At 46.7% G+C, this 15,886-nt stretch overlaps 1 protein-coding gene across 2 annotated transcripts in view; it reads left to right on the top strand.

Moving 5' to 3' along the window:
- The window catches only part of EVC2 (EvC ciliary complex subunit 2), a 143,792-nt gene that overhangs the window by 89,092 nt on the left and 38,814 nt on the right, over nt 1–15,886 (top strand). For both annotated transcript variants that reach the window (XM_009206511.4, XM_017958562.3), the window contains 2 exons: nt 1,225–1,429; nt 4,312–4,434. In XM_009206511.4, coding sequence (XP_009204775.3) covers nt 1,225–1,429; nt 4,312–4,434 — 328 coding nt within the window. The remainder of the gene's footprint in view (nt 1–1,224; nt 1,430–4,311; nt 4,435–15,886) is intronic.

Here is a 15,886-nt window from a genome sequence, read left to right as displayed (position 1 = left end):
GATGCTGGCTGCATTGACAGAACATTACCAGAACATTCAAACAAATCTACAGAGAATCTTTGTTCATTGAATAATTCTGTCCAGACTTTCTGAGCAGATTTCCTCTTATATCTCATGGGCCAGAACCAGCCCCGTTGAGGCTGAGAAAGCAATTGTGTGGCCATTCTCTCCATTAGAGTGGGCTATGGGCCTTGCTGGAAAGGAAGAGGGACTGTTCATTTCCTTGTCTGTAATTTGGTGTAAGGAACAGCAATGATGTAGGTCATTGCATTTGTTTCTGAGCACTACCATAACAAAGTACCACAAACTGGGTGGCTTAAAACAACAGAAATGTATTCTCCCACTGTTCTGAAGACTGGACGTCCAAGATCAAGGCATTGGCAGGACCGTGCTCCCTCTGAAGGCACCAGGGGAGAATCTGTTCCATACCTTTACTGCTGGTGTTTCTGGCAATTCTTAACATTCATTGGCTTGTAGATGTCACACCCCAATCTCTGCCTCCGTGTCAGATGGCCTCCCTGTGTGTTTGTGTCTTTTCTTATAAGGACACCAGTCATACTACATTAAGGGTCCACTGTGCTCCAATATGGCCTCATTTTAGCTCACTTCTTAATTACATTTGTAAATACCCTATTTCCAAATAAACCGACATTCACAGGTCCCAGGTTAGGACTTGAATATATCTTTTTGGGAGCCATAATTCAATCCATAACACTAAGTCACTCAGCATGGTTCCCAGCATGGAATCGGTTTTCACTGAATGATAGCTGTCAATCATTACCCTTCGGAACCAATCACAAGGGACTCCCATTTCCCTGACCCCCCTGAGCTGAGTATTGTGCGTCTCTCCTCTGTCCATTGGACCTACATAGAGAATGCTGCTGACCAGGCTCCGCAGACAGTGCTTTGTTTACGTGTCTGTTTCTGAAGCGAGACCAGGTTAATTGAAAGTCATGGACACTGGAAGGCCTGTTGCCTCCTCAAAGACACCCTCACAGCCTGGCCTCATGCAGCTCTTGTTCTTCGCTCCAATACAATGTCCTGTGCAACACGACGTGCATTAGGTGCTCAAGGAATGCCTGTGGCAGGAATGCATGATTAGGGAGCCAAGGTTTTTTTGCAGACCTAGATTTGAGGAATGAGCTTTGCATCTTCAGCTTCATCACCCCAGCCCAGCCGCCAGGCTTTCTCTGTGTAAGAGCATGTCTCTGTTCTTCCTTCCAGGAAGCTCTGCTCCTCAGTCTTCTCCCTATCTGAAGAGGAGCTGCTCCAGATGAGGCAGGAGGTCCATGGCTGCTTTGCTCAGATGGACAGGAGCTTGGCCCTCCCCAAAATCCGGGCCCGAGTTCTGCTGCAGCAATTTCAGACTGCGTGGCGAGAAGCAGAGTTCCTGAAGCTGGACCAGGCCCTGGCTGCCCCCGAGCTGCAGGTAGGATGGACGTGTCAGTGGCCTCTCGATTATAGAAGCAGGGCTGTCTCCCAGCTGCTGAGCCTACAGGGTCTGGCCTCTCCACCACCCTGAGTCCATCTCACCTCATGCTCGCCTATCCTCTCCTCTCTGGCCGCATTGGTGTCTAGCTATTCCAGGAATCTCCAGGGTTGTCCCAACTTTAAAGTTTATAGTGGACACCGCTGGTGCTGTGCCCTGATCCTGTCACCTGGGCTGTTGCACCATCCACCAGCAGCCTCGCCCAGCCACAATCTTCTCCTGATGGAAGCTGCCTGGCCTGAGATACTACTCTGTCTCTCCTGCCCCCTCCTCCAGCCACAGCTAATGACTGACTCTGGGTACAAAAGGCCTTTCTATATGGCATGGAGGAGGGATGCTCAGCTCAGCTCAGGTGGGTCAGGGAAAGAGGGGCTCTTGCACAAGATCTTAAAGGATGATGACTGGCGGCTGCCTTTTAATGAGCAGCTATTATGTGCCTGAGGGCAGACAACTCTTTGGTGCAGTTTTTGCTTCAAAGCCCCCAGGGACCAATTTAGGCTCAACTTCACCTGAGACCACAGCCTTACTTGGCTCTTCCCTTTCCTGTCCTGTTCCCTTGTTCCCCAAGAGGTTGATCCTAAAGAGACCTCCTTCAGGAAACCACGTGCACCTAATCCCTGCCTCAGGCTCTGCTTCTGGGGCTCCCAACATAAAATAAGGCCTTCAAACCTCTGTTTTCTCTGCCATGTATACGCTTTGTAGCCCATTGAGGTCTCGGCTCAAATGCCACCTCCACCAAGAAGCCCTCCCTGAGCACCTGTCTAAAATTACCCTCTCCCTAGGCATTCTTTATCACATGCTGGGCTTCATGATTTTATTTGTCATTATCTGAAATGTGCGGGTTCCTTGACTTCCCGTTTGTCTGTGCTTTCTCTAAAAATAAGCTCCCCGGCCCATTCAGCACTCAAGAGTGCCAAGTGCATAGCAGGTGTGCAGTCAATTTTGTTGGCTTAAACATCCCACCAGCCAAGCACCAGATGTGTGCAAAACACATCTGAGACTTCTCTTAAGGTAGTAATAGTTGAGACTGAAAACATATTAAAATCACCGAAGCTGACATCATCTCCCCTGAAGTTCACAGCAGTGCTAAGAGGTCGATATGGTGTCCCATTTTACAGATGAGAAAACAGGCCAGCAGAGGAAAAGGGAGTAGCGCTATAGGGGGTAGAGAACTGGGCTGGGAGCTGGTGTTTCCTGACTTTAAACTCACTTCTTTTCCTTTAGAGAAAGAAAAAAACTCAGACACATCCTTTCGGAATATAAACCAGTGGATGCAGAAACCACTTGGAAGCTTTGACATTCTTTTAATTTTTTTTAAAGTACTGTTGTTTTTTTTCCTACTTCTGTTCTTACAAGGAGGTAGGAGATACAGAATAAGAGTAACGGGTAAATTATAAAAATTTTAAATAATTTTGAACAATGGGGGAAAATAATTTTCACTTCACCAAAGTGAGGGGAGGGAGTCCATGAGCTGCTGGTTCCCCTGCCTTGAAGCTGGTGAGTCCCGGCAGGAACGAAGTTTCTACTTTCAAAGTTGCCCAAGGTGCTTGGTTTTCAGATGGAAATGGCTTTGGCCATTGCCTCAGAGGAGGCAGATGTCATGAAAGTGCTCGCTCCACATTCTCCAGAGGGAAGGCTGAGCCAGCACGGTCAGGCTTTTGCACCGATGGAGCCACAGCTCCCTTCACTTGCTCAGTCCCGAGATAGCAGCAGAGAAGGTGGCGGGAGAGCCTGCTCTCAGTTTCCTAAGCACCAAGGCCTGAGGAGAAAATTGTTGTTTTAGTCTTCATGTTTTCATCTGTAAAATGGGTATCATGAGGATATATGGGGCCAGGTGGAGCAGTGTTAGTGGATGCTTAGTGCATTTTCCATCCCTTGGCCGTCCTCACCCACCTGTCGTGTCACCACCAGAGAACCCCTGCATTTCTTCCCCGCACACTTCTCTTTGATCTAGGCCCGCAAAACAGGTAGTGTCCACTGTTTGACCTCATGTGCTTGTGGCCCCCAGGGCTCCCAGACCATTCACGGACATGAGTTTCAAAGGCATTTGCAAATTCTAAAGAGATGTGCAAGTCAGATTCACCACCCTCTTCCTTCAGCCCTTTCTGTGGCTCTCTGAGCTGGGATCCAAGTTCCAACATGACCTCAAGGCTCCCTGTGGCCTGGGCCCTCATCAGACCCATGCTGGGAAGGCTCTCAGGGGAGAGGGAAGGTGGGGAGGGGAATCCTGACTTGTAGCATTCACCCATTTCCATAGTGTAAATCCTCCTCCTAAGGCCAGTTTCAGGCTACCGGCTTGACATCACTGCCTGGTAGTTGGGCAGAGATGTGCACGATGGGCTCCCTGCCCGGCCCTCTCTGGGGATATCCCCTCCCAACCCCAGTCTGTACCCTGGGCTTCCAGGTCCTGTCTGCCAACGTGGCTCTACTCCTTGTGTCCTTATTTAGTTTCCATGTTTTCAGACGGTTTTCTCCACTGTCATGGAAGCATTGCAAGAACAGGTACCTCATTCGTCACATCCCCTTCTCAGAGAGGCTGACAGGTCTGAGGTCCCACGGCTAGTTAGGAGGTGGACACAGCTTGGTTCTGCTGTCTGACTGCAGAGCTGAGGTTCTGCCCACCAGATTGTGTGAAGATCAAAGGCTCTGAAACTGAGCTCCTTCCAGAAGAACGTACCTCTCTCCTCCCCTCTCTGGCTTAAGGCAGAGATTCGCAGTTCTGGCAGCTGCAGAAACTTCTCTTGACCTGCAAAGCCCTGGGGGGCTGCATGGACTTGCTGGTGATAGCCTTCTTACTAGTGTCTTCCCCAACCCCTCTCCAGCAACAGTCCAAGGTGAGAAAGTCACGGTCCAAGAGTAAAAGCAAGGGAGAGCTTCTGAAGAAGTGCATCGAAGACAAAATTCACCTCTGTGAGGAACAGGCCTCTGAAGACCTGGTGGAAAAGGTCAGTACTTGTGCTTCACCCACTGTTTCTCTCTGCACGTGGCGGGGCTGATAGCTGATGTATTTGCAGGTACACAGAGGCCTTGGGGCTGTGCCATGCATTTCCACCCAACCACTCACTCACTCAGGTGCTATGGTAAGAAAGAGTTGGAAGACCCTCCCCCTGGGCCTTTCCCCTGTGCATTGTGCTTGGAACCCTCTCCCTCCACTTCTCAGCCTGGGGATCTCACCAGATCCTTCAGGCTTCCCCTTGGGTGCTACCTCTCTGGCTGAGTCACTTGCTGTATTTGTACCTGGCTCTATCCTGGGGCGTGTGCATCTGCCATTTCACCTCCATCACATTCTTTTTCTCTCTCACACTCTCCTCCATGTTCCCACAAACTCACCAGGCTCTCCCTTCAGCCCCATTTTTTGTTTGTTTTTTGTTTTTTTGAAATGGAGTCTTGCTCTGTCACCCAGGTTGGAGTGCAATGGTGTCATCTCGTCTCACTGCAACCTCCACCTCCCGGGTTCAAGTGATTCTCCTGCCTCAGCCTTCCGAGTAGCTGGGATTACAGGCGCCCACCATCACACCAGGCTCATTTTTGTATTTTTAGTAGACATACGGTTTCACCATGTCGGCCAGATTGGTCTCGAACTCCTGACTTCAGATGATCCACCCACCTCAGCTTCCCAAAGTGCTGGGATTACAGGTGTGAGCCACTGTGCCTGGCGCAGCCCCATTACATATGTGATGTTCTAGCACACAGCACACAGTCTCCTAGGATGCTTTAATCTGTATTCTTCTGTCTTTCTGGAATTACTTTTCCACCTTTATTTACCTGAATAAGTAACTTGTGTCCTTTGCTGTCCTGAGCTGTTCCCTCAGCTCTTGGATGTCTCTCCTTCCAAGAAGCCTTCCCCGAACACCCTAGATTTTCCCACTCGTTCCACCCCACTTCCAACTCTTCCTTACCATAGTACCTATCACATGGTTAATTTGTTCCACAAGTATTTTGGGGAGGCACCAGTGTCCCAGGCACTGTGTCAGTGCACTCTGGGGTTGCAGCAGTGACTGAGGCAGCCCTGGTCCCCGCTCTCCAGTAGAGGAGAGCACGTTCTAGTTGGGGAAGATGGATGATAAACACTTAAAATGATAGACTGTCATCAGTGCTATTAAGGACATAAATTAGATGATGTGGCCTTAGAGGTGAAGGAGGCTGGCAGCGGGGTGGACTGTAGGTAGGGGAGGAGGCAAGGTCTCCTCTGCAAAGGTGCTGCTTAAGAGTAGACGCTATGTGACCGCAGCCTGGGTGCCTGTCTGCCTTTCCCAGCACCCTGTGAAGGGTGGATTCCCAACAGGAGTATGCTCAGTGAATGAATGTATGAAGCCATGCTTTAGAGCTGCTGTTTTTGTTCTTACCTTCCCTCTATCTCCCTTTTCTAGCTTTTTTGCTTGGTTTTATGTTAGTGCCGGTGTACTTCTCAGAACACAAATGCGTGATCTGGCCAAGAGCCACAGAAACTGCTCTGGGCTCAGTGTCTCCCATCAGGTGTGTCCGGGCTGTTGATGTCTTAAGGGATCCAGGAAGTGGCAACCCTATTCTCACCCAGGTTCTGTATGAAATTGAACAGTAAGACAAAGATTAGGCAGATAGAGGCAAAATGGCATCTTCCCTATTGTTAAAGGCTAATTCCAAGAGCTATACATCAATGTGAGAGCCAGTGGGCTTGCTAAACTACCTGAGAGTTAAACAAACTCCATCATCCAATCACGGTATCCCTAGGGGGTTCCTTGTGGGGGGCAACCTACCCCTAGGGAAGCAGAGCAGAAGTCAGAGTCCCAGAGAGAAGCGAGAGAGGTAAGCCAAGCTGTCCTAGTTTATTCCCAGTTTATAGCAAGAAGAGGAGAGAGCCGGAGAGAGGTCAGGTCCTGCGCACATTGAGCTCCTGGCACAGGGAGGAAGTAGCCACACTTGGGGGTAGAGGGAGCATTTCCGTGAGTACCGGCTGCTTTGTGATCCTCTGTAAGAGGCGAAACCCGCCAGAGTGAAGGTGACTGTTGTCAGAGAAGAGCTGCTGGTGAAGGGAAAGCTGGGGTTTGGGTTGGCAGAGGGAATGGGTATTGTGAACTGTGCTGGAGGCCACACTGCACAGAGGGAACCCAGAGGGTTGAAGCCTTGTGACAAGACTGCTTTTCTGGAGTGCTGGGTCATGGCCAGTGGATGGGGGAGCAGCCCTGTGGAGGAATCTTCTCAAAGACCAGACTGAGAAAGAAAAGGGCCATCTCACCAGCACCCTTGGAGCATAGTCACAGGATGAATGTCTTGAACGAGAAGGTGATGCAGAGGTGGCAACCCATGGGGACATCAGGTGCAGACTGCACCACTCCCACCCGGCGGCTCAAGGCTGGACCTCAACATCCTCCATAACCCCTCCCTGCCCCTACCTCATCTCCCCCTGCTCTGTCTCATAATTATTTCTAATCCATCTCCTCTGTTTCCGGCTGTGCCCAGCACCATTTTTGCCTAGATACATACAGTGGGCTCCCTACTGCTTCCGTTTGTTCCCCCTTCCTTCCAGTTGGTTCTCCTTGCAGCAGGGAGCATCCTCTTCCTAAAGCCCAGCTCTAATCCCTTATGGATCCTGAACCAGCAGACTCGTCTCCTTTTTTTCCCAAACTAGTCATTTTAATAGAAGGAACTAAGCACATTCCTTCCTGTAGTTTTTTTTCTTTTTCTTTTTTTAAAACCATGTCAACCTGAAATGAAAGAATCAGAACCCAGTGTTCGAGAGTTTATCCAAGAGAAAACCTGGGTATTGCCATCTGGGAAACACAGACTGCAGAGAAATGGGGTCAGCACTCTAGAGCTAAAAGTTAAGGTCTTGCTTATATAAGAACAAAACAAAGAGATTTAACAGGATTACAACATTTTCTACACAAGGCTAGTTTGTAAGTTACAAGTTTAATTAGTTACGGTTTGTTTTCTTTTCTGTATGGCTCGTTTTCATTTCCTTTCCAATTTAAAAGAGTATATTTAACATTCCGTCTTGGCAAATGAGATAGCCGTGAGGTCTGTGTGTGAGAGAAGAGGGAAGTTAATCTGTAAGGAAGATCAAAAGGAAGCCGTCTTTTCTGGCGCCCTCTAGTCATTTACGGCATTTTACACAACAATGTAGGCTGGGAAGAAGGCTAATCTGTAATCAGAGAAACAAAAGTTCAGCCCCGTAGGTTACAGCTACCTGTCACGTGACTCAGGCCCGAAAATCACATTCCTTTATGGCACCCAATAATTTAAAGTTTCTGCAACTTAGGTTTCAAATTACTTATTTTCACGACTATTTACATTTTCTCTTGGTGGCAAGTGTAGAATATTGTTTTCTTTGCCTTTTAGTTTTTTTCTCTTTGTTTTTGTTCTGTTCAGGATTTTTGTTTTATTTAGACATTTCAATGCTTTATATCTCACATTACCACTTTTCTTAGGTTCTTTCAATTTTTTTTTAGTTTTTAATTCCAATACTCAGTATTATTACTGAAAATACCTTCACCTCATTCTTTTTGTTTGTCACCCATGGTCCTTTAGAAGTTTGTTACTCTCCCAGGCCTCTGCTTTCATCATAATGTATAAAAGACGGCTCTGTGTATCATTAACTAGGCTTACAAGGCCATCAGTACACTGTACTAATATGGCATAGTGATACTAAAAAACTGTTGCTACTCTCTATCAAATTGCTATCAGATACCAGGCTTATAGCTGATGCTCTTCATGAGCGTGAATCTCCATACTCAACATTGCTACAAGAATGGCATCTTGAGGTCCATTCTAAGCTCAAAAAGGTTAGTGCCCAACCCAGGGTCCACCACCAGGCATGTGATCGGACTTGGTCTGCCTTGGCCCTCTGTGCAGCATCTCCTAGTTCACACTGGCATCCTGGTCCCAAGTAACATACTAGTCATCACTTCTTCCATAGCATGAACAAGGGATCCAAGGCAGATGGGGAGGAGACATCTGAGGATCTCTATGCTACAGAGGGTACACACGATGACAGCTTGCCTTGGGAATCCTTGTGTACTGGGCCACCTTATCCAGTTGACACATGAGGGACAGCATCACCAGGGGGCTGTGTGACTTGTTCAGGACCATCCAACGAATGGGTTGTGACCCTTACAACTCAAAGCCACGTCCATTTGATTCCAGCTCACCCATCCTAATCTACTTGCCACACATTCATAGACACCTAAGGAAGTTCCACAAAAGGCATTTGTGGGAAAAAAAAAAAAAGGAGCAAGACATAAGACACTGACCAAGAACATAGTGCAAGAGTAAAGACCAGCTGAACCAGGCAGGTGAGCCCAGCAGGTGAGCAGAGGCCTTCAAGGACGGGAGGTGAAGGGAGCTGGAGGTCTGCGATTTCCCGAGCCTGTTTCAGCACCCTCCCCTGCCCTGACCTCACGTCTGTGGTTTACATTTGAGGCAGACCTTTGTCCTACCTCCCAGCCCACACGCACAAGCCAGACCCTTCACCTGGTCCTGGGCTGAAGACACAGCCATCTGCTCCGGCTCTGGAGGAAGGACTGGCCAGTTGGTGCTCCCCAGGGTGTTTCCAAGGGTGATTTCGATTTCGTTTTTGTCTTATGCGCTGATTGAAGAACTTACCTCCCTTCCTAAAGTGTGATGGCATTTTAATAAGAATGGTGCCTACTTCCTTTGTTTGCATTTTAGTGCCAGGCACCTTGCTAGACACTTTATATGTGTGTATGTGTATGTATTAATATATGCATATGATAGAGGTATATGTATGTGTGTGTGTGTACATATGAGCCATCCACATGTGAGTTCTACGTATGAGTACCTATATGTACGTCCATAGTCCATATATATGCTAGTGAGGTGTACGGAGAGCTAAACACTTTCCATCTATCTGCTCTAATCCTTACACAACGTTAACAGAAGTGCCACTGTTATTGCTCTATGAGATAAGGACTCTGAGGCACAGGGAGGTGAAGTGACTCCAGGGTCACGACTGGTCTTCAGACCTTGCATTCTTGCTGCTCTGCTGACCTGTGCCTTGTTCATTACTTGCTTTACCCTTCCCAACTTGACCACAAGTAAGAACCATCAACGTCCCTGTTTTATGGATGTGGAAACTGAGTCTCAGAGATGTTAGTGACTTTGCCCAGGTTCTTTTATGTAGCCAGGCAGTGGCAGACCTGGCACAGGAAGCAGAAGCTCTCTGTGCTATCACTGTCACGCCACCTCCTGACCACATGCCCTGATCAGAAATGTCAAAGAATGTTTTCACCAAACAATGGCGGTTATTTCCCACAGTTTCACAATGCAGGGTGAGTGTGCCTTGGCTCCTGCATCTGTGAAATGCGGCTTGTGACAATGATAGCTCAGTAGTTTCAGGGCTTTTGTGAGGTGCCTTTTAACTTTGGAATGGGCTGCAGTGCTCGTCTTCTTTCCCACTAATGGAGCAGCTCCACATGCTACGTGATCCAGGCCTCACATAGAAAGGCAGACACGAGGCATTTGTCATCTGTGACCTTTTCGTGACAGTCCGTCTTCACATTCGGCCATTTCACTGTGGCAGGTGCCAAGAGAATAGGCACTCTTGAGTTGACAGCTTTGATGTTCCTCCTGAAATTGATCGATTACATCTCTTAGCACTTGCATGGCAGTTGTTCAGATGTTTTATTTGCAGGATAATTGCAGAGGGAAAAATGACAGCTCTCGTTCTGTGAATGCCCATAGCTAAGAGTTGCTTGATCATGGTATCATGGTTTTCTAGAGAAACAGAACCCATAGCAGATAGATAGATAGATAGATAGATAGATAGATAGATAGATAGATAGATAGATAGAGATTTATTCAGATTTATTCAGGGAATTGGAACATGCAATTATGGAGGCTGAAAAGGTCCACTGTCTGCCATCTAGAGGCTATAGAACCTGCAAACCTGGTGGTATAAGTCAGTCTCAAGGCCTGAGAACTAGGGGAGCTGCTGGTGTAAGCCTGAGAGACCCAAGGCCAGAGAACCAGGAGCATTTTAGATGTCCAAGGGCAAGGAGAAGACGGACATCCCAGCTCTGGAAGAGAAAGAGAATTCACCCTTTTCCCAACTTTCTGTTATATTCAGGCCCTGGAGATTCAATGATGCCCACCAACACTGGGGAGGGTAATCTTTACTATCTGCTGACTCAGATACTAATCTCTTCCAGGCTAGTGTGGTGGCTCATGCCTGTAATCCCAGCACTTTGGGAGGCCAAGGCGGGTGAATCACTTGAGGTCAAATTCGAGATCAGCCTGGCCAACATGTTAAAACCCCAGTCTCTACTAAAACTACAGAAAAATTAGCTGAGTGTGGTGGTGCACACCCCTAATCCCAGCTACTTGGGAGGCTGAGGCAGGAGAATTGCTTGAAGCTGGGAGGCAGAGGTTGCAATGAGCCAAGATTGTGTCATTGCACTCCAAGCTGGGCGACCAACTGAGACTCTGTCTCAATAAAATAAAATAACAAAATAAAAAGATGCAAATCTCTTTCAGAAACATCTTCACAGACACACCCCAAAATACTGTTTTACCAGCCCCCTGGGCACCTATTAGCCCAGTTCGATGACACATAAAATTAACTATCACAATCATGTCTTGAGAGTGGGAGGTCCCTTGGGGTTCATGAAGCTGGAAAGATGGAGCTGCATCTTGCTGACACTGCCCAAAAGGCCCACTGTGGAGCCCAAGCCTGGCAGGCCATGTGCTGTCCCCAGAGGGACTTTGACTTCACTGTTGGGCTGCAGAGTATGCTGGGACTAGGAGCACCTGCTGGGTGACCCCTTCCTTTACTGAAATCTTCTGCAGATATCCACGCCAATCCTCAGCCCCAAATTGATATGGCTCTTGTCTGGACTCTTCCAACCAACAGAAGGGGAAAGAGAGGCCGGGAGGCATTGGGAGAATTGTCCGCAGCCACACCAGCATCAAGTGGTGGAGTTGATGTGTCTGCCTCCGTGGCCCAGGCCTGTGGCTGGGACTGCAGGGAACTGTTGGGATGAGAAGGCCTTCACCTCCCAAGGTGATTCTTTGTGTTCTTCCCGCTGCTTCCCCTGTCCCCTCCCCTTTCTCCCATTTTCTGTCTTCTCCTTGCCCTTCTCTGCTCTCCCCCATCCCTGTTCCTTCTGCTTCCTTTTTCAGGGAATGTTTTGTGTGGTGGTTTCTCTGCGCTAGGCAGTTTTAAGTTTCTGCTTTTGAGATGTTCACAGTTTGAGGTAAGCAGCCAATTCTTCCATCAAGCATTTGGAAGTTTGCATCCTGCTTTCACATGGAAAACCCACCTGACTACTCTGTAGCTCTGCCTTGAAAGAGTGTCTGTGTGACTAATTCAGGAAGATTTGTATGACTGATTCCTGGAGGAAAGGAGAGACCGACAAATATGAGCCTCTGGCAGCCACTTTGTCTGTACAGCTGGTAGATTAAGGGAGGAAGGCGTCAGCTGTGGTCACAGGTAGCTATCCCATGGGGCCAAAGTGAGCAGATGAGAAATGGGAAACTCAGCTACAGATGCCCAGTCCTTCTGATGGACTGATTACAAATGCACAGATACAGAATTTACAGCCTGGAAGACATTGGAGGGCATATATATTTTAGAATAAGTTAATCAAGTTTCTGAATAAATATCTATTATGATTGCATTAAACTTACAGATTCATTTAGCAGTTGCCTATCCTATCCAAAAATGTAGAATATTGCTTATTTTATTTGGAGCTTCTTTTAGGACCTCTAGTGAAATTTTACAATTGTTTTCATGAGTAGGGTGGCCGTACATCTCAATTTGCTTGAGACAGTCCCAGTTGCCTTATCATCCCCACATTCCTTCCCATTTCTTTCTCAGCTTAGGAGAGAAATCATATGGTGACCTTATGCATAAAGTCTTGTATATTCTTTATGGTGATTCCCATACACAGTATAGGTTTGGCTGTAATTGTGAATGATTCGATTATATGTTTTATATTATTCAATGCAGGCATAAAACATGTAACTAATTTTTATAAGCCTTTGTACACTCCCGTATGCTATCCTGGGAGCCAGACTGCTGGCTCCAGAGTCCTGTCTCTGCCATGTTCTAGCTGTGTGACCTTGAGCAAGTTACTTAACCTCTCTCCACCTTAGTGTACTCATCATTCAAGTATGGATAATAGAAGCGCCTACCTCCTAGGATTTATCTGTTGATTCTGTTGATGTTTTATGCAGTCATAATGTCAACAAATGACTACAGCTTTGTAGCCTCCCAATTCTTACACCTTGTTTCTTTTTCTAATTGCTGTTTCAATGTCCTTATCCGCTTGTTCCACCATCTCTCTCATTTCTATTGATTGGGTTTTCTCTGGTTTACGGATCATATATTCCTGCTTCTTTGCATGCTTGGTAATTTTTGATTGGATGCTGGGCATTGTAAATTTTATGTGTTGGGTACTGGATTTCATTGTGTTCTCTTTAATAGGGTTAGAGCTCTGACAAGTAGTTGAATTACCTGGAATCAGTTTTATTCTTTGAAAACTTGCTTTTAAGCGCTGTTAGCTTGGGTTAACAGCTGCGTTTAATTAAGACTAATTTATTCCCACTACCAAGGTGATGCCCTTCTGTGGATTCTGCCAGAAGTGTTATTGATTTGTTATTGATTTCTAATGTCATTGCATCTTAGTTAGAGATCAAAGTATGTATAAAGATTCATTGGAATGTATTGAGGCTTACCTTGTGGCTGTATACTAGGTCTGCTTTAAAAGATTTGTTCTCAAAAAGGCTGAGTGTTTTCTGCTGAGTATGGAAAAGGGAGCATTAAGAGGTGGGTGGGAGCCGGTCATGAGGTCTGCAAGGCTGCACATAGCAGCTCAGATGTTTTGAAGTAAAATCAACAAGATTTGGTCATTTTGTAGAGAATATTTGGTGGGGAGTACCACTGGGGAGGTCTCTTGGTCCATCCTCCTCTCCTAACCTCTGCTGTGGTTGGCTTAGGGGGTTTGGGCCTCATCTTAGTTTGACCTAGTCCTTTCCTTCTGTGTGTCAGCCTGTGCTGAAAGTTACAGCAGTCCCCTCGGGAAGGGGATTGGCTTCTGTGAACCTACAGGTTCCCGTGGCACAGGAAGGTCTCATGCCACAGCAAAGATATGGTTGACCTGAGGGGGGGACGTCAAAGTTGCTGTAAGTGATGCTCAGTTGGGTCAGTCCCTCCACCCTCCCCAGTGCACAGAGTCCACTCAGTGTAGGGACATTCTAGCCACCTGCCCTGGCCTCAAGCCAGTCTCCTCAGCTTGGGGCAAGTTTGTCAGATCTGTTGGACTGTAAGGCTGTCGCTCAAAATGCCTCCTGGCCAAGCCCTTCTTTGCTGAATTCCTGGCCAGGACAAATAATGTGCCTTCTTTCTCTTGCCTCAACGTCTGAGTGAGTCCACAAAGCAGATTGGACACACAGCACAAATTATGCGGTTCACGTTTTACTTAGCCATGATTGGAAATAGATCTGTCTGCATCTATCTATCTATCCATCCATCCGTCCATCCATCCACCTATCTGTCTGCCCTCTGTCTATCTGACCCTTGAACAACATGGGAGTTAGGGTGCTGACCCCTCACACATCACAGGTGGAGCCCAGCAGGCTCACCACGTTAAACAAACAGAAATCAAAGTTTCAGAGGCTACCGTGCCTACAATTTGTAGGGCAGAGTTCCCAAAGACAAGGTAGCTCCAACAGAGAGAGACAGAGTGCGCTCCAGAGATCTGCAGGGCATCCTCAAGTCTTTGGCTAAGTCCTGTGCATGACGTGCGTGAGTAGAACTCGTGTGTAACATCTGACTCCCGCCAAATATGCCGTTATACGAATAACGTACTGTTGACAGAAGCCTTACAAATAACATAAACAGGTGAGTAATATGTATTTTGTGTGTTATTAAATATGTGTAAGAAAGTAAGCTAGGGAAAAGGAAATGTTATTAAGAAACTCATGAGGAAGAGAAAATATATTTACTGTTCATTAAGTGGAAGTGGCTCATCATAAAGATCATCTTTTGGGAGAACCCGCCCCCAGTGTTTGACGTGGGTTCTATTCTATTTCCCTAAGCATTTTGGCTGGTTTGAGAAATAAAGGGAAAGAGTACAGAAGAGAGAAATTTTAAAGCTGGGTGTCCAGGGGAGACATCACATGTTGGAGAGTTTCTGTGATGCTCTCCCAGCCATAAAATCAGCAAGTTTTTATTAGTGATTTTCAAAAGGGGAGGGAGTGCACGAATAGGGTGTGGGTCACAGAGATCACAGGCTTCACAAGGTAATAGAATATCACAAAGCAAGTGGAGGCAGGGCGAGATCACAGGACCACAGGATGGGGTGAAATTAAAATTGCTAATGAAGTTTCGGACATGCGTTGTCATTGATAACATCTTATCAGGAGACAGGGTTTGAGAGCAGACAACCTGTCTGACCAAAATTTATTAGGCAGGAATTTCCTCGTACTAATAAGCCTGGGAGTGCTACAGGAGGCCGGGGCTTATTTCATACCTTCGGCTTCGACCATAAAAGACAGCCACCTCCAAGGGGGTTGTTTATAGACCTACCTGCAGGATGCATTCTCTTTCTCAGGGATGTTCCTTCCTGAGAAAAAGAATTCAGCAATAGTTCTCCTATATGCTTTTGAAAGAAGAGAAATATGGCTCTGTTCCGTCTGGCTCACTGGTAGTCAGAGTTTAGAGTCTAATCTCCCTTGTTCCCTGAACATTGCTGTTATCCTGTTCTTTTTTCAAGGTGCCCAGATTTCATATTGTTCAAACATACATGCTCTACAAACAATTTGTGCAGTTAATGCAATCATCACAGGGTCCTGAGGCGGCATACATCCTCCTCAGCTTACGAAGATGATGGGATTAAGAGATTAAAAACAGGCATAGGAAATCACAAGGGTATTGACTGGGGAAGTGATAAGTGTCCATGAAATCTTCACAATTTCTGTTCAGAGATTACAGTAAAGACAGGTGTAAGAAATTATAAAAGCATTAATTTGGGGAACTAATAAATGTCCATGAAATTTTCACAATTTATGTTCTTCTGCCGTGGCTTCAGCTGGTCCCTCCATTTGGGGTCCCTGACTTCCTGCAACTTTCATCCTCATCATTTTCACATTGAATAGGCTGAGGAGGAGGAGGAGGAATAAGAGGAAGGATTGGTCTTGCTGTCTCAGGGGTGGCCAAGGTGGAAGAGTTGAAGGAAGTGGAAGGGGAGGCAGGAAACGCAGGCACACTCAGTGTAACTTAAAATATTTTAATTGATACACAATATTTGTACATATTTATGGGGTGCATGGTAATATTTTGTTACATACGTAGAATGTATAATGATCAAGTCAGGGTATTTAGGATATCCATCACCCCATGTATTTATCATTTCTATGTGTTGGGAACATTTAAGTCCTCCCTTCTTGTTATTTTGAAAT

This window comes from Papio anubis, chromosome 3, assembly GCF_008728515.1.
Source record: "Papio anubis isolate 15944 chromosome 3, Panubis1.0, whole genome shotgun sequence".
Taxonomy (NCBI): Eukaryota; Metazoa; Chordata; class Mammalia; order Primates; family Cercopithecidae; genus Papio; species Papio anubis.
Note: the sequence above shows the minus strand (reverse complement) of the source record. Positions and strands in the feature narration are given on the sequence as shown.